At 41.6% G+C, this 19,347-nt stretch overlaps 1 protein-coding gene across 2 annotated transcripts in view; it reads right to left on the bottom strand.

Moving 5' to 3' along the window:
- The window catches only part of OMA1 (OMA1 zinc metallopeptidase), a 66,449-nt gene that overhangs the window by 33,245 nt on the left and 13,857 nt on the right, over positions 1 to 19,347 (bottom strand). For both annotated transcript variants that reach the window (XM_004588712.3, XM_058656660.1), the window contains exon 6: positions 17,556 to 17,630. In XM_004588712.3, the coding sequence (XP_004588769.2) occupies positions 17,556 to 17,630 (75 nt within the window). The remainder of the gene's footprint in view (positions 1 to 17,555; positions 17,631 to 19,347) is intronic.

Here is a 19,347-nt window from a genome sequence, read left to right on the forward strand (position 1 = left end):
TTAGCGGCTGCAATGAGAGGATTTAGCCACTAGGCTACTGTGATGAGCCCCCTTTTTATTTTTTTTTTTTAATATATTTGAGGATCAGAGAGAGAGAATATCGTATCTCCCATCTGCTGGTTCATTCCCCAGTGTCTACAACAGCTGGAGCCTTCCAGGGCAAAACCAGGAACTCAATTCAAGTGTGCCACCAGGGTGGCAGAGTGCACATTAGCAGGAAGCTGCAATCAGGAGTGGAACTGGGACTCCGACCTAGACACTCCAGCATGAGACATAGGTGTCGAAAGTCGCATCACAACCACTACACTAAATACTCACACCATGCTCCCGGTTTACAAATACTGAATGAAATTAGTTTTCTTGGGCCCAGTGCCGTGGCCTAGTGGCTAAAATTCTCGCCTTGAATGTGCCAGGATCCCATACAGGTGCCAATTCTAATCCCGGCAGCCCTGGTTCCCATTCAGCTCCCTGCTTGTGACGTGGGAAAACGGTCGAGGACGGCCCAAAGCCTTGGGACCTTGCACCCGCATGGGAGACCCAGAAGAGCTCCTGGCTCCTGGCTCCTGGCTTCGGATCAGCGTAGCACCAGTCGTTACAGTCACTTGGGGAGTAACTCATCGAATGGAAGATATTTCTTTCAGTGTCTCCTCCTCTCTCTATATATCTAACTTTGCAACTAAAAAAATAAATCTTCTAAAAAAATTATTTTTCTTTCCTAAGCTTAAGAAGTACATTCAAAAATAAAAATGGATAGTTTAGCTGCATTTAAATGTAAAGACTCAAAATATCTACAGTGAAAAAATGAACACACATAGCCAACAAGTAAAACATGAAACAGAACATCGCTCTGTCAGATCTCTGGACAGCTAGTAACCATCTTAGTCCTCCTAATTATTAACCATATCAATAATTCAGGTAATTAATATAACACCTTCAAATTAAAAAAAAACTCCTGTATAAATGTAACTATACAAAATAAGCTTAAATGAGTAGCAGAGAAGAAGTGCAAGCTGCCTGTCCTGGGCTCATTAGGAATTTGGTTGGAGTGCGTTTTCTATATCCTTTGGGGTCCTTAGCCTTGAAAACGCATAAATCCAGTGGGAAAGTACAGAACAAACAGTTCAGCCTCTCAGGAACAGCTCCCAGTTTCTAACTTCACACAAGTGACATAAAATCAGAATGTTCACACGCTGATTTCTGGAGAAAATCACAGCTAGCCGAAGTACCAAGGGCACGCACAGGCAGTTCTGTGTCCTCAGCTCTATACACTTTCTCACTTTTAAGCAGGCTACAAAGGAAGCCAGACTATTTATCCAAAGACTGTTAGGAAGGAGAGAATTCAGGAAAGGAGAATTATGTCTATTGAATACTAACTGGCAAGAAGCAAAGGGAATCTGATATATCAAGACCCCCAAAAGGATATGAGTAGCAAAAGAGAAATCAGGCCCAGAGCAGCCAAAAATAAGTCTCTGAGGTAGGTTCTATTAGGATTTCACTGTTCAGACTAGAAAACAGACTTGAGATTTAGCGATTTGCCTGCAGTCCCCTGCAACAGCAACAGTTTGTAAGTCAGTGGTAAGACTACAGTCCTAACACCTCTACTAGAAAAAGCAAAAAGTCCTTAAAGTTGCCAACAAAGAAACCACCGCCTACCTTTCAATCTTTTCTAGAAATATTCTGGAAATCAGTCTATACTTTAGTTGTGCTAAATTCTCAATTCCTGGAAATGCCTGTTTTTCTTGCCTTTGAGCATGCTGTTTGCAATGCCCAAACTTTCCTACTAACACTTCATCAGGATAATTACAATTTATCTTTCCACTTTTCACTTTAAAATTTCCTTAAATAGGGCTAGCACCATGGCTCCAGGCTATTGCCCCATCTTCAAGTGTTGGCATCCCATATCGGCACCAATTTGTGTCCCAATGTTTCAACTACCATCCAATTCCCTGCTTATACCCTGGGAAAGAAGTAGAGAATGGACCAAAGCTTTGGGACTCTGCATCTATATGGTAGATCTAGAAGAAGCTCCTGGCTACTGGCTTTAGATCCGATCAGCTCCATCCGTTACTGCCACTTGGGGAGTGAACCAGCAGACAAATCTCTCTCTCAATCTGTCTCTGTCTCTTTCTCTCTCTCTCTCTCTCTCCTTCTCTCTGTAAATATGACTTTCAAATAAAAATAAGTAATTTTTTATTAAAAGATACTAATAGACAAGAGGGAAACATGAAATTCATTTCATATAAAGAACTGCCAGGACTTGGTGTAAAAGATGAGGAAAAGGGAAGAACTATGATTTTTCCACAAGTAATGCAGGAAAAGATGGTAGATTTAATGGGGGAGGGGAGACTGTAGGGCCCAGGATTATGGCTCAGTAGGTTAAGCCACTGCCTGAAATGCCAGCAATTCCTAATGGCACTGGTTCAAGTGGCAGTTACTTCACTTCTAATCCAGTTTCCTGCCAATGTGCCTGAGAAAGCAGCAGAGAGTGGCCCAAGAGCTAGGGGTTCCTCCCACCCACCTGGGAGACCTGGACAGAGTTCCGGGCTCCTGACATTAACCTGGCCTTACTCAGCTGTTGGCTGCCTGTAAATAAAATCTAAAAAAAAAAAAAAAAGGAAAGGCTAGAAGTAAGTCAAGGGGAAATCATCAAAGATTTAACATTGAATACAGTACATCTGAGATATTTATAAAATAGGTAAGAAGAAATAACAAGCAGATATTTTAACAAATACAATTAAAAGAACAGCTGTAAGGACTTTAATTATATGTGATTACTGTCCCTTTCCCACGGATGACCAAAGTTGAGACACAAAAAGGATAAATAGCTTCCTCAATTTCACAATAGAGTCCTCTCTGGCACTGCAGACACTCAAATTTAGAGTTCACACATTAACACTACACTTTAGTACTCCTTTGGCAATTGATTGGCACTCCCATGCCTCAGGAAGATTTAAATATTTGTACACAGAAAAGGGTTCATGTATGACCTTTTAAGAGTTTTAATAGGGACCAGTGTGACAGCTCAATTGGCTAATTCTCTACCTTGTGACCATGGGATCCCATATGGGCACCAGTTCGTGTCCCAGCTGCACCACTTCCCATCCAGCTCCCTGCTTGTGGCCTGGGAAAGCAGTCAAGGACTACTCAAAGCCTTGGGACCCTGTATCTGTGTGGGAGACTCAGCAGAAGCTCTTGGCTCATGGCTTCAGATCGGCTTAGCTCTGGCCATTGTGGCCATTTTGGGTGTGAACCAGCAGACGGAAGATCTCTCTGCACCTCCTTTTCTCTGCAAATCAGCCTTTCCAATAAAAACATCTTAAGAAAAATAAAGAGGCTTAATAATAAAAGTACACTCCCAAGACTTAGATTTAGAGGATTTATCTAAATACACTTACATGGCCACAGAGGAAAGGCCTGTATGTTGCATGTGAAGGTTTCAAAAAGAGCAAACTAACTCAACATCCTATAATCTTACAGCTAAGCTCCCAACTATGCAGAGAGCTTCTGATCAATTTGCTAGTTCTTCTTATAAAATTCAAATACACAAATTTTGTGAATCACAAATTTTGAAGCTTAACCTCTAGCATAAAAGAGCAACAGTGGTGAACCTGTCCTCCCACTGTGAGTAACTACATACTAAGTTGGACAAAATACACAGGGCAAACGTTGTCAGGCAATAGAAAACAGGACAAATTTGTGATCCTCAGAAAATAGAAACAGGGGAGACTCGCAAGATGGCCGACATAGGAGGAAGACTGTGAGAGAGCTCACAGACAGAGAGGGCTAGAACGCGACAAAAGCGTAAGTGGAGCAGCATAGAACTACAGGGAGAAGAACGTGAAATTCCCTGGACAGTGTGGAGCCAAAAAAATCCACACAACTCGGAAGAGCAACCAGGGAAAAACAAAGCAAAGGACAGGGGAGACGACTTTCCGCTCCTGACCTGCTGAGTCACCTTTGAGTGCAGACACTGAAAGCCGCAGACCGATCCACAAACCGACCAGTAGACCGACCCGCAGACGCAGTGATCGTGAGGACTGGAGGTGATTGGGACCCGCTGGCATCTGCTCACCCTGGTCACCAGGACTCGCCAGGACCTGCCCCGCTGCGGACACCAGGACCCTGAATCACCGGGACCCGCCGGCATCTGCCCACCCTGGTCGCCAACCCCCGGGACCTGCACCAGCCGCAGCCTCCAGGCTCCATCGCGACCCGCCAGGAACAGCAACGGACGCAGCAGTCGGGAGACGCACCGGCGGCCAGGATTCCCACCAGAGGAAGAGGCAGACTGCAAGAACCTGAGGTTTGAGTGAGTTGGGTGGGGACAGTGGTGGGTTGGAGGCTTCGGGAGTTGGCCCCCCAGGGGCACGCACAGAGCCTGAACACAATTGGTGCTCGTCTCCCCACCCCTCCCCCCCCAGACTCCAGCGTCTAGAGACACAGGGCGAGTGCCTTGAAACTGCCAAAACTGTGTCTGGGAGAAAGGCAAAAGGCACACTGGATACTCCCCCGTGCCTTTGCAGTCTGGCACTCAGCTGGGCGGTGCTATCCCACAGGAACCCGAGCACGCCTCTGGGCTGGGCAGTTCCCTGCTAGTGCCGGGGCGGTCGGTCCCCTGCAAGTGCTGGGGTGGGCGGGCCTGCGCAGGAGGCGCTTCCAGAGAGCACCTGGAACACCCCACGCCCTATAGTCCCTTGCTCCGAGCCCTGTGATCCAGCGCACAGGGGGCGCGCACAGAGAGTGCCTTCACTCCCCCACGCCCTGTGGTAGCATACCTGTAGGGGATGAGCTGAGAGTGCGCTTTGAATCCGCTGGGCCCTGGAAGTGGCGCCCTGAGGTCCAGTGTTCTGGAGACGCACCAAAAGTGCCTTGAAAATTCCCACACCCTGCTACTCCACGCCTGCAGACTCCGATCTCTACAGGATAGTGCTTGGAGACCCCTCAGCACACTGGTGCCTAGGTCTCTCAAAAAAGAAACACTAACACAATGGGAAGAAATACCAGAAAAGGTAATGATCCAGATGAGAGTGCCAACACCCTACCAATAAAGGATCGAAAGCCAATGTCTATTTCGGAGATGCGAGATGAAGACATAGAAGATCTACCAGACCAGGAATTCAAAAAAATAATGTTAAAATATGTCAGAGACAATGAGAAGAATTGGGAGGACTTCAAGGAATTCAAGAACCACATAGCCTCAGAAATACAACAAATGAAAAGTAAAATCCTTGACTTAGAGCACAAAATTGAGAGCCTAACCAACAGAACAAATACAGCAGAAGAGAGGATCTCTGAAACGGAAGACACACAAAACGAACACACCCAGTTCATTAAACAGCTGGAGACAAGTCTGAACAAAGCCAATAAGACCATACAAGAAATGAAACACAACCTCAGAAAATCAAATATTAGGATTATTGGCCTTCCTGAAGGAGCGGAAAAAGAATCAGGAATGCAAATGGTGCTCGACGAAATTATACAGGAAAATTTTCAAAACACTTGGAACATGAATCCAGCTCAAATCCAGGACGGTCAGAGGACTCCCAGCAGATATAACCCAAAGCGATCTTCACCCAGACATATGGTGCTCAAGTTCCACTCCAACGAAGACAAAGAAAGAATCCTGAGACAAGTACGAAGCAGAGAAAAGATCACATACCAGGGAAAACCAATCAGGATCACTGCTGACTTTTCTGAAGAGACCTTACAAGCAAGAAGAGAATGGACAAAGATCTTCCAAATCCTGAATCAGAACAACTGTCAACCAAGACTATTGTACCCAGCAAAGATCTCATTTGTATTTGAGAACGAAATCAAATACTTCCACAGCAAAGAGAAATTAGAAGAATATGCCAGCACAAAACTAGCTCTACAAAATCTCCTTAGAAATGCACTAAATCCAGAAAAAAAAGGAGGTGAATCATAAGCAAGGATGGCAAACAGGAAGATCTCCCCACTAAAGTCCACACAAGGAAGGGCAATAACACAGATATCAACACCCACAAAAACAAGTATGGCAGGGCAAAATCACCACCTCTCAATTTTAACTCTTAACACAAATGGCCTGAACTCACCAATCAAAAGGCATAGATTAACAGAATGGATTATCAAACAGCACCCAACTATCTGTTGCCTACAAAAGACACATCTAACCAGAAGAGATTCGAAGAAGCTGAAAGTGAAAGGTTGGAAACAGATATTTCATGCCAATGGACGAGAAAAAAAGGCTGGGGTAGCTGTCTTAATTTCAGATGATGTGGACTTCAATCTGATACACATCAAAAAGGACAGGGAAGGACATTATATATTGGTGAAGGGACTGATCCATCAGGAAGTAATTACCATTGTGAACATATATGCACCAAATTCAAACGCACCTAGCTACGTGAAGCAATTACTTACAGACTTAAGGGGAGACATAGATATGCACACAATAATAGTGGGTGATCTTAACACCCCACTAACAACTATAGACAGATCAACAAAACAAAAACTCAACAAAGAAACAACAGAGCTCATATAAACAATAGAACAAATGGACTTGGTTGACATTTATAGAATTTTTTACCCTAAGGCCACAGATTATACATTTTTTTCAGCAGTGCATGGCACCTTCTCCAGGATCGACCACATGATAGGACACAAAGCAAACCTAAATAACTTCAAAAAGATAGGAATCATACCATGTACCCTCTCAGACCACCACGGAATGAAGCTGGAAATCAGCAATTCAAAATGCCCCAGGAAATACAGAAACTCTTGGAGGCTGAACAATATGCTACTAAACGAACAATGGATCACAGAAGAAATTAAAGATGAGATCAAAAAATTTATGGAAACCAATGAAAACTCTGACACAACATTCCAAAATTTGTGGGACATGGCCAAAGCAGTGCTAAGGGGTAAACTCATCGCAATTGGGCTCATGTCAAGGCCCAAGAGAGACGCCAAATACAGGAACTAAACACACACCTCCAGGAACTGGAAAAACAACAGCAGAAGAGCCCCACACACAATAGGAAACAAGAAATCATCAAAACAAGGGAGGAAATCAACCAGATAGAAATAAAAAAAACCATACACAAAATCAATGAATCAAAAAGCTGGTTTTTTGAGAAGATAAACAAGATAGACACCCCACTGGCCCGACTGACAAAGAAAAAACAAGAGAAGGCAAGAATTAACAGCATCAAAGATGAAAAAGGCAACATAACAACAGACACCGCATCCATTAAGGCCATAATTAGAAATTACTACAAAGCACTGTACTCCAACAAATCAGAAGATCACCAAGAAATGGAAAAGTTCTTAGACTTCTACCACTTGCCAAAACTTAGCCCAGAGGCAACAAACGACCTGAACAAACCCATAACTGAAGTAGAGATTGAATCAGTGATTAAAGACCTCCCAACAAAGAAAAGCCCAGGCCCAGACGGCTTCACTCCAGAATTCTACAAAACATTCCGAACAGAGCTGACCCCAATCCTCTACAAACTCTTCAAAACAATAGAAAAAGAGGCAACCCTTCCAAACTCATTCTATGAAGCCAACATTACCTTAATCCCAAAACCAGACAAAGAACTAACAGAGAAGGAAAACTACAGACCTATCTCTTTGATGAACATTGATGCTAAGATTCTCAACAAAATCCTAGCCAACAGAATTCAAAAACACATCAGACAGATCATTCATCCAGATCAAGTAGGATTCATCCCTGGAATGCAGGGATGGTTCAACATTCGAAAATCTGTAAATGTGATACACCACATCCAAAAACTGAAAAACAAGAATCACATGATAGTATCAATAGATGCAGAAAAAGCTTTCGACAAAATCCAACATCACTTCCTACTAAAAACCCTAATCAAGGTAGGCATAGATGGAAAAATCCACAACATAATTAAAGCCATATATGAAAAACCCAACGCCAGCATCATACTGAATGGAGAAAAGCTGGAACCCTTCCCACTGAGATCTGGAACAAAACAGGGATGTCCACTTTCTCCACTACTATTCAACATAGTCCTAGAGGTACTCACTGAGGCCATAAGACAAGAAAAAGAAATCAGAGGAATCCAAATGGGAAACGAAGAAGTTAAACTCTCACTATACGTAGATGATATGATTCTTTATGTAGAAGAGCCAAGAGACTCAATACAGAGACTGCTAGAACTTGTACGAGAGTTTGGTAGAGTGGCAGGGTACAAAATTAATGAACAAAAATCAACAGCCATAGTGTATGCGAACAGCCCCAAGATGGAAAAAGACTTAACCAGCAAGATACCATTCAAAATAACAGAGAAAAGTATGAAATATCTGGGATTAAATCTAACCAAAAATGTAGAAGACTTATTTGAAGAAAACTACAAACTACTTAAAAAAGAAATTGAACAAGACCTCAAAAGATGGAGTAACATCCCATGCTCCTGGATAGGTAAAATCAATATCATTAAAATGTCTATACTGCCAAAAGCAATATATACATTCAACGCAATCCCAATCAAATTGCCCAAAACATTCTTCATGGAACTGGAAACAATGATCCAAAGGTTCATCTGGAAGCACAAAAAACCACGAATAGCTAGAACTATCCTGAAGAACAGGAAGTTAGCAGGGGGAATCACAGTTCCGGACCTCTGGACATACTATAGGGCAGTGGTTATCAAAACAGCCTGGTACTGGCACAAAGATAGAGAGGAAGATCAATGGAGCAGAATAGAAATGCCAGAAGGAAACCCACACAGATACAGCCAAATAATCTTTGACAAAAAGACAAACGACAATCCAGGCAAATGGGAAGGTCTGTTCAATAAATGCTGTTGGGACAACTGGTTGATAGCCTGCAGAAACAAAAAAAATAGATCCACATCTCTCATCATACACTAAGATCAGATCTAAATGGATAACAGATCTAAACCTACATCCAGAAACCTTCAAACTTTTGGAAGAAAATGTTGGAAACACACTGGAACACTTAGGGGTAGGGCCTCACTTCCTAAAAAAGACTCCAGATGCAGTAGAAATCAAGACCAAAATAAACAATTGGGACCTCATCAAACTAAGAAGCTTCTGTACAGCTAGAGAAACAATCAACAAAGTAAAAAGGCAACCCACAGAATGGGAGAAGATCTTCGCACACGACATAGGTGATAGAGGGCTGATCTCCAGAATATACAAAGAGCTACAAAACAACCAAAATGTCAAAACAAACAAGCCACTCAAGAAATGGGCACGGGAAATGGGCAAACACTTCACAAAGGAACAAACCCAAATGGCAAATAAGCATATGAAAAAATGCTCAAGTTCCCTGGCAATAAGGGAAATCCAAATTAAAACATCAATGAGGTACCACCTAACGCCAGTAAGACTGGCCCACATGAATAAAAGCGCCAACGACACTTGTTGGCGAGGTTGCGAGGAAAAGGGAACCCTACTCCACTGCTGGTGGGGCTGCAGGCTGGTACAGCCTCTATGGAAATCAGTATGGAGAATATTCAAACAACTCAAATTCAACATACCGTATGATCCAGCAATAGCACTCCTAGGAATATATCCAGAACACTTGTTCTATGAGAAACCAACATGCACTCCTATGTTCATAGCAGCACAATCAGTAATTGCAAAAACATGGAAACAACCAAAATGCCCATCAACAGAGGATTGGATAAGAAAGCTATGGTTCATCTACTCCATGGAATACTACTCAGCTATTAAAAAAAACAAAATGCAGTTCTTTGTGGCCAAATGGGCCAAACTGGAAACCATAATGCTAAGGGAAATGAGCCGATCCCAAAAGGTTAAATACCACATGTTTGCCTTAATTTAAGATGATATGATGTTATGTATAACATGTTATGTTTTGAAAGTTATATGTTGTGTATAAACTAAAATTGAAGTATAGGTGAGGTGGTCACAGAAGGTGGCTGAGAACTCGCATTTACTTTTAACATATTGGTTACTCATTACTATGTCAATTAATTCCATAGTGATGTAAATTTTTGCTGATGGTATGTTGGAGCTCTCAATTGACTGGGATGATACTCTGCTGGCTCTGTCTTCAGACCAGAGAGGGTATACCTAAGAAGCCGTTGAACTTGACGGGACAATAAGATACTGGACTCTATGTTTGGTATACGCTTGCAATGGGGAAATCTCAACTGAACTTGAGCTGTGGTTATGCAACAAGGTGGAGGAATCCACCATGTGGGAGGGTTTGGGGAGGGGTGGGGAGAACCCAAGTATCTATGTAACTGTGTCACATAATACAATGTAATTACTGAAGTTAAATAATAAATAATTTTAAAAAAAAAAGAAAGAAAATAGAAACACTTCAGCTAATCTTGAGAGTTGCCCTGCTCCCTGCTGCCTGCTTGAGGCAGTTTCCTAACCATAACGGAGAACCCAACAAAACCCAAACACAGCATGGCAGATGTCACTGTAGTAAGAGCTAGAAAGCAGGGTTCAGGGCAGAAAATGTGAAGCCAGGAGCCAGCAGAAGCCTCTTCCGGGTCTCCCACACAGGTGCAGGGTCCCAAGGCTTTGGCCATCCTCTTCTGCTTTCCCAGGCCACAGGCAGGGAGCTGGATGGGAAGTGAGGCCACCAGGATTAGAACTGGCACCCATATGGAACGCCAGCACATGTGAGGTGAGGATTTTTGCCGCTAGGCTATCATCCTGGGACCCTGTTTTTTTTTTTTTTTTTAGCAATAAATAAAATTTTCTATTTCAGAGATGGCATTTTTTTCTATCCTAAATGTCCCAAATACTACCTACATCACTACGTGTCTACCACTTAAAAACTCTCTTTCCATTTTGAACAAAATAAATCATATTACCATAATTGGCCAAAGGTCACCTGATACACAGTACAGCAATATCTAATACACTCTAGAAAATGAAATCAGTTTCATCTATCCATGTTCTTTTGTAAAAAATAAAAAAAACTTCTGTTATAAATATCAAAATCCTTATTAATTTAATTATGCTCTACAGTTTTAGAAGCAAAAATGTAAGCTTACCATGTCACCCAAAAACACAAAATTATAAATTAACTACTCAAATATGTCTGGATATGAACTGGTCAGAAGATCCTAATCACTTTCAGATTAGAGCTTCGTCATGGATGTACTGATTCAGAATTTCCAAACATGGAACCCACAATAAATACTGATGGGGTGGGTAACAAGCTAATCCTCCATCTGTTGTGCTAGCATCTCATAAGGGAGCTGGTTTTAGTCCTAGATGCTCCACTTTCAATCCAGCTTCCTGCTAATGGCCTGGGAAAGCAGTGGACCTTAGCCCAAGGCCTTGGTTCCACATGAAAGACCCAGAAGAAGCTCTGGCTCTTGGTTCCTGGTTCCTGGCTCCTAGCTTCAGATCGGCCCAGCTTTGGGAGTTGCAGCTATTTGAGGAATGACCCAGAGGAGTCTACCAAGTTGGGGCCAGGTCCAGAACTGTGGGGCAGTGAGCAGTGAAGGACCGAAGACACTACTACTTGGGACCACCATCCTTGGCACAGAATGTTAAACAACTTGCAGCAATGGTATTGCTTGTGGGACTGCCATCCATGCCCCAGATGTTCTATTTCTGATCTAGCTTCCTTCTATAGCAACTGGGAGGAGAGCAGATGATGAATCTTGCATATTCTGTACACAAAAGGTATAAATAAAAACGTCAAATATTTTTAAACAAGTGGAAAGAACAAGATACACCAAGTAAAGAGTGGGAAAGCTGGAGTGGCTATATTAGTGCAATGTCAAACAAAACACACATCAGAACAAAAACAGTTGTGCCTGGTGCAGTAGCCTAGTGGCTAAAGTCCTCACCTTGCACATACCACGATCCCATATGGGTGCCGTTTTGTGTCCTGACTGCTCTACTTCCCATCCAATTCCCTGCTTGTGGCCTGGGAAAGCAGTCAAGCATGGCCCAAAGCCTTGGGACCCTGCACCTGTGTGGGAGACGTGGAAGAAGAGGCTCTCCAGAAGAGGTTCCTGGCTCCTGCCTGCGGATCAGCTCAACTCCAACCAGTGTAGTCGCTTAGGGAGTGAAACAGTGGTCAGAATATCCTTCTCTCTGTCTCTCCTCACTGTAAATCTGCTTTTCCAATAAAAACAAATAAATCTCTTTTTAAAAAAGATTTTTAAAAAAAGTATTACTAGAGAAAAAAGGAATGCTTTCCTCAAATGAATTCATTCAGAGGACAGAAGAGTCCCAAATTTGTACGCCACTAGCACAAAGCATCAAAATACACGAAGCAACTGCGAGGGCGAAAGATAATGAATCAGAAAAGCAAGAACCTTGTATACACTGTTAAAAATAAGAAGCTGAGGCAAAACTAACAGAGCTGACAGGAAAAACAGACAAATCGACAATTATAGTTGGAGATTTCAAAACTCCTCTAACAGTCAAATAGATCATTACATTATATCCAGCAGAATCTGTACTTAAAGACTTTTACCAAACTATGGAACATCTGTTTTTCTCAAATGGGACTTTCCTCAAGACAGGACAAACGCTGATCGGCTTATGCTCCAGCTCCCTGCTAAGGGAAGACACTCCGAGTTCTTGGGCCTCTCCCAGCCTCATGAGAGCCGACACAGAGTTCCACATTTCAGTCTTTGGCCATCTCCAGCCCCAGCCTTGCAGCATCTGGGGAGTAAACCCACAAATCAGAGTTTCCTTTCTCTTTGTGGCTCTCTATCTCTCCCTGTCACTGCCTTTCAAAGGCAATCAAATCCAAAGTGAACAAATGGGACTACATCAAACTAAAAAGCTTCTGTACAGCAAAAGAAACAATTAACAAAGTGAAGAAACAACCAACAGAATGGGAGAAAACTTTTGCACACTACACAAGTGATACAGGACTAATATCCAGGATTTATAAAGAGCTTCAGAAACCCAGGGACAGCAAAAAAAAAACAAAAACAAAAACAAAAACAAAACCCACAACCCTGTAACAAATGGGCAATGGAAATGAACAGACATTTTTTCAAAAGAGCAGATTCAAATGGCCAACAGAAATATGAAAAGATGCTCAGGCTCCCTAGCCATCAGAGAGATACAAATGAAAACCACGTTGAGGTACCTATCTCTAGTCAGACTAGCCTACAATCAGAACTCAACTAACAACACCTGTTGGTCAGGATGTGGGGAGAAAGGCACCCTCCCTCACTGCTGGTGGGAGTGTAGGCTAGTACAACCACTGTGGAAATCAGTATGGCGAGTGCTTGGAAAATTGCAAATAAACCTGCCATATGACTCAGCTATCCTGCTCCTAGGAATATACCCAATTGAAGTGAAATCTGCATGTGAGAAGGGGATCTGTAATCCTATATTTGCAGCAGCACAATCTACAATAGCAAAGACATGGAAACAATCCAGATGTGCGTCCAAAGAAGAGTGGTTAAAGAAACTGTGGTACATCTACTCCATGGAATATTATTCGGCTATTAAGAAGAATGAAATTATTCTATTTACAACCAGGTGGTCCCAACTAGAGACCATTATGCTCAATGAAATGAGTCAATCACAAAAGAACAAATACCATATGTTCTCTTATGTAAGGAAATCAATATGGAAAATATAACTTCAATAATCCAATCCATACTGTTTTTTGTTTGTTTGCTTTTTTGCCTGTATCCCATGTGTTTTAATGTTTTTCTAATTTCAGTTCGGTTTATTCCAAATAATTTCTTTTCTCTTGTCGAATTCAACATGGACTCATGGATTATACGATGGCATCACTTTTCCCAAGAAACTTTTGTGTTTCCTTTTTGTCAACCATCTGTTGGTTACTCAGCGGCGCATTTTTTCATGGTACTGTAATTTGTTGTTGATGTTGTTGTGGTGGTGGTGGTTATTCTAACTCATACCAGTTGTTGACCTTGTTTCATGGCTTCTCAATTATGGAAATGTGTAGTGATGGAGTACTGGGGTCTATCAAATACAGATATGGGGGTATAATGCAACATGCATCCCTGCTTCCAGACGAAAGATGGATCCCAATGAAATTGTTGAACATGTGTAGACAGTGGGATGCTGGACTGACATTGTTTGTACCAACAATTTTGGGGTACACTTAAATAAGAGACTGATAGAATTATGATTCCTTATGAAGGACTACACTATTGTAACAAGATGGGAGTAATCTGTCAGGGGTGAGAGTTTGGGGGGGATCCCAGCCTATACAAAATTGTACCACATAATTCAAAATTGAAAATAAAAATATATTAAAACTGGAAAAATAAATAAATAAATATTTTTTAAAGAAGTTACTATGTTCTACTTATAACAGGTATATCCATGAGGACATAAAGTTTAAAAACAGACCTGGAGCGATAGCCTAGCAGCTAAAGTCCTCGCCTTGATTGCGCCAGGATCCCATATGGGCACCAGCTTTAATCCCAGATGCTCCGTTTCCCATCCAGTTCCCTGCTTGTGGCCTGGGAAAGCAGTCGAGGACGGCCCAAAGCCTTGGGACCCTGCACCCGCGTGGGAGACCTGGAGGAAGTTCCTGGCTCCTGGCTTAGGATTGGCGCAGCACCGGCCCGTTGCAGTCATTTGGGTAGTGAATCATTGGACGGAAAATCTTCCTCTCTGTCTCTCCTCCTCTCTGTATATCTGACTTTGCAATAAAAATAAATAAATCTTTAAAAAAAAAAAAGAAGCAGCAGCTTTAAAAATAAGCTGGAAAAGCTGTACCATACAAATGCCAATCAAAAGAAACCTGGGATAATAATATTAATGAGAAAGTGGATAATTCAGCAAAGTATCTCTAGAGACAAAGAAAGATTTTATATTGATATGGAATCCATCTGCTAGGATGATCTAACACTTTTGGGCATGTATGCTAAAAACTTTACAGATACTCAAAGTGAAAACTAATGAAACTAGACAGAGAAAAAGAGCGATCCTCAACCATAACAAAAGAATGGCACGCTTCCCTTAATGACTAGAAAAAAGAGAAGAGAAAGTCAACAAGGGTGATGTAAATATAGTTTACAAAACTGACCTGGGATAGTACACTGCACTCACAATGACAGACTCCATTTTCAGGGGCACATCATTTTAACAAATGACCACAAGCTCAGCCATAAAACACCATCAAGAATTTTCGAAGAATTTTAACCATTCCACAATTTTCCAATCAAATGATCACTAAATGTTCAAATCTTAAAGCGATACACTTTTAAACGAGTCAAAGGAAAAACAAATGAAACAAGAATATAAACTGCAAAAAAAAAGAATCTATTAATATTTGCATCATGACAAAGATGTTATCAGAGGAAATATAAGCCTCATGTGAATATATATATAAGAATATGTGTATACACACACACACACACACAAAAGGAAAAGGCTTAAAATGAGAGATAAGGGCACAATGCAATGGCCTAATTGGCTAATCCTCCCTCTGCAAGCACTGGGATGTCATGTGGGTACCCATTCATGTTTTGGCTGCTCCACTTCCCATCCAGCTACCACCTTGTGGCCCTGGAAAGTAGTGGAAGATGGCCCAAGGCCTTGGGACCCTGCACCACATGGGAGACTCAAAAGAAGCTCCTGGCCGCTGGCTTTGGATTTGGCTCAGCTCTGACTGTTGTGGCCACTTGGGGAGTGAGCCAGCAGAGGTATGATCTTTCTCTATATTTCCTTCTTTCTCTGTAAAGTAAAAGAAAATCTGCCTTTCCAGTAAAAATAAATAAATCTCTAGGAAAAAAAAGATGTAAGTTTTTCATACAAAAAAATTAGTTTGGGCCCGGTGGCGTGGCCTAGAAGCTAGAGTCCTCGCCTTGAACGCCCCGGGATCCCATATGGGCACCGGTTCTAATCCCGGCAGCTCCACTTCCCATCCAGCTCCCTGCTTCTGGCCTGGGAAAGCAGTCGAGGACAGCCCAATGCATTGGGACCCTGCACCCGTGTGGGAGACCTGGAGGAGGTTCCTTGTTCCCGGCTTCAGATCAGCACGCACTGGCCTGTTGCGGCTCACTTGGGGAGTGATTCATCGGATGGAAGATCTTCCTCTCTGTCTCTCCCCCTCTGTGTATATCTAGCTGTAATAAAATAGATAAATCTTTAAAAAAAAAAAAGTCAAAATAGTGAGAAAAATTATATAATATGTAATTGAATGAGCAAACATATCACACTCATAAATATGACTTAGTATTTTAAACACAAGCCAACTACACTGATGGCTCCTAAACTGATGTATGAATGCAATGTGAATTGAATGAAAATCCAAGGCATGCTTTTGCATCAGTGCATAATTTAGTAAACTGATTTTTAAAATTATATGGAAACGTAAAGATCCAGAAACAGCCCAATCAGTCTTGCAGAACGAAGGAGGATAGGCCGTCAGATCGCAACACCTTCGCAAAGCTACAGTAATATGAGGTGCTGGCTGAAAGGCAATCCTGAAACACAACAGTGACTCCAGAAACAAGCCTTTCTATACACTCCTGCCTTCACAGCAAAGAGACACTGAGGCGTACTGAGGAAACAATGACCCTTTTCAATGCAATATTGTATCTAACAGCTATCCATCCACATGCCAAAAAACTGATCTCTACTAAATTATATCAAAGAGCAAAACTTCAAAGTTCCTTGGAAATATAGCAGGAAAATATAATCAAGCCACGGAATATATTTAAGAAGAAAATCTGTCAGGTTGTTGCATACTAAAATTAGGAAATTCTTTATTCAGCTAAGTTAAAAGTTCCTTATTCAGGAAACTTTTAATGCATGCAGTCTGCTAATACACTTAATTTTACTTATTTAACATTCAAAGAACCACTTTTGCTTTTGTGGATGAGCAATGTCTTGATTTATGAAATTAAACCCATAAAATTCACAAAAAGTTCAAATAATACTGATTTTTAATAATTAATAGATACTAGAAACTCAGCAAAGAATCAAATAGAATTTGGACTTAATAGTGAAGTGGCACTGTTTAGACTCATTTTCTAAAAATGTAGTCTCACTTCCATTGTCAAACCCTGCTAAGAGTACTTGGTTATCATACATGATTAGAAACAGCAGCCAGGTGTGAAGCACCTTGCTAAACAGACAAGCAGGAGGGCAGTTTAAATAAACTCCCACAGTTGCTCTCTGTGGCTAGCAAAAAAAAAAGAAAAAAGAAAAAAGAAAATCTGTTCCAACAAGCCAATCAGAGCGCCTGCACTATTTCTTTAAATGATAAATATTCAGAAAAAAAAAGCTGTTCATTCAGCCTTTACCAATAGGATTAACTTATCTTCAGGGGGAAGGAAATAGCTAAAAATTATCTTAAATACTTAACCAAAGGAACACATTTCTCAACTGCCCCAGTTTTTTGTTGATGAGCCTCACATATAAAAGGAAGCCAAAATGAGTATCTTCACACATTCTTTCAAAGTCCGAGTCTCATATTTCTATAAATTAGTGACTATTTTCTCTGAAAGGTTAGTAGATTCCACCTGTCATTCTCTGCCCATGCCGAACATCAGAAATACAACATACATTGACCTGTACCTTTGGCAAGGGCACAGTGGATTCTCAACTCCTGAACACTTTACCTTTGCGGCAAGCTGCAGTCCGATTTTGTCAGCTTCAGCCTCCAGTGTCCTACTGTATGGCCTATGAAATATATACTACAAAGAAACAGGATGGAAAAAAACCACATTAGTGCAATTTATTTCATGGCAAAAGGAGTTCAGAAAATTTAATTTTCAAAATTAATCCATTTATTATCTAGGATTACAACTTTTACATTGTCTATATGATTATCATTTAAAGAATACTGTGGTATAAAATAGAAACACAGCTTTTATTTCCTTCACTAGAGATGAAGATTTTAAAAACATGGAAATTTTATTAAAAAATTATATATGTCTATACATTTCTGCATAGTCTGTAATATTGTAAGCAGTTCACTTTTTGTATTTCATCTATTGTTTACTCTTTTGCTCAATAGTGTGGCTCAGCCAGCTAATCCTCGACCTGCTAGTGCTGGCATCCCAGGTAGGTACCAGTTCATGTCTGTCTGCTCCACTTCCCATCCAGCTCCCTGCTCGTGGCCCGGGAAAGCAGAAGATGGCCCAAAGCCTTGGGATCCTGAATCTGCGTAAGAGACCCAGAAGAAGCTCCTGGCTACTGGCTTTGAATCAGTTCAGCTCCAGCTATTTCAGTCATTTGGAGAGCAAACCAGCAGATAACAGATCTCTTTCTCTGTCTCTATAAATCTTCCTTGCCAATAAAAATAAAGACTTTCAAAAAATATTTTTTAAACAAATATTTACTTTAAAGTCAGGATCACAGAGAAACAGGAAGGGTCAGAGAGAGGTCTTCCATCTACTGGTTTATTCCCCAGATGGCCACAATGGGCCATGGCTGGGCCAGGCAGAAGCCAGAAGCAAGGAGCTTCATCCCCGATTTCCCACAAGGGTGGTAGAAGCCAAACACCTGAGCCATCTTCTGCTGCCTTTCCCAGGCCATGAGCAGGGCACAAGACTGGAAGTGGAGCAGCAGACACAAATCAGCACCCATATGGGACACCAACACCACATGCAGTAGCTTTGCTCACTGGCCCACGAGGCAGGGCAGTTCACTTCTCTTTTTTTTCTGAGTAGAGGATTCTGTAAGAAAGCTTATTGATGGGCCCGGTGCAGTGGCCTAGCTGCTAAAGTCCTCGCCTTGAACATGCCGGGATCCCATATGGGCGCCGGTTCTAATCCCAGTGGCTCCACTTCCCATCCAGCTCCCTGCTTGTGGCCTGGGAAAGCAGTCGAGGACGGCCCAAAGCCGTGGGACCCTGCACCCACGTGGGAGACCCCGAAGAAATTCCTGGCTTCTGGCTTCAGATTCAGCACAGCTCTGGCCGCTGCAGGCACTTGGGGAGTGAATCATAGGATGGAAGATCTTCCTCTCTGTCTCTCCTCTCTGTATATCTAACTTTGTAAAAATGAATCTTTCTAAAAAAAAAAAAAAAGCTTATTGATGCAGGCTCTTAATCTGACCAAGGAACACTTTGATTTTACACTTATAAAATAAAATTGAAAAAAATACAGGTTTATAATAGCCAGTGACACTACTAGAGGATTTACTCCAATAAGAAAATTAACCATATGGCAAAATGCTCTTTGACAGATTATCTTAATTTCCTTTTTCTGTTCTAAATATTGATTAGTGGGAAAATAAAATTTTCTTCTGACATCAATAAAAAAATAATAAAGAGGTATCATAACTTTAACTTTCCTAATTACTTGTATTTATGTGAATGATTTCCAGTTAAATTCTAATTTTCAGTAAGCACTAAAACTTTGTAGGAGACAGATCAATAGGTAGAACTTTTGAGAAAAGAGCTACTAA

The sequence above is a fragment of the Ochotona princeps genome, chromosome 2 (genome assembly GCF_030435755.1).
Source record: "Ochotona princeps isolate mOchPri1 chromosome 2, mOchPri1.hap1, whole genome shotgun sequence".
NCBI lineage: Eukaryota > Metazoa > Chordata > Mammalia > Lagomorpha > Ochotonidae > Ochotona > Ochotona princeps.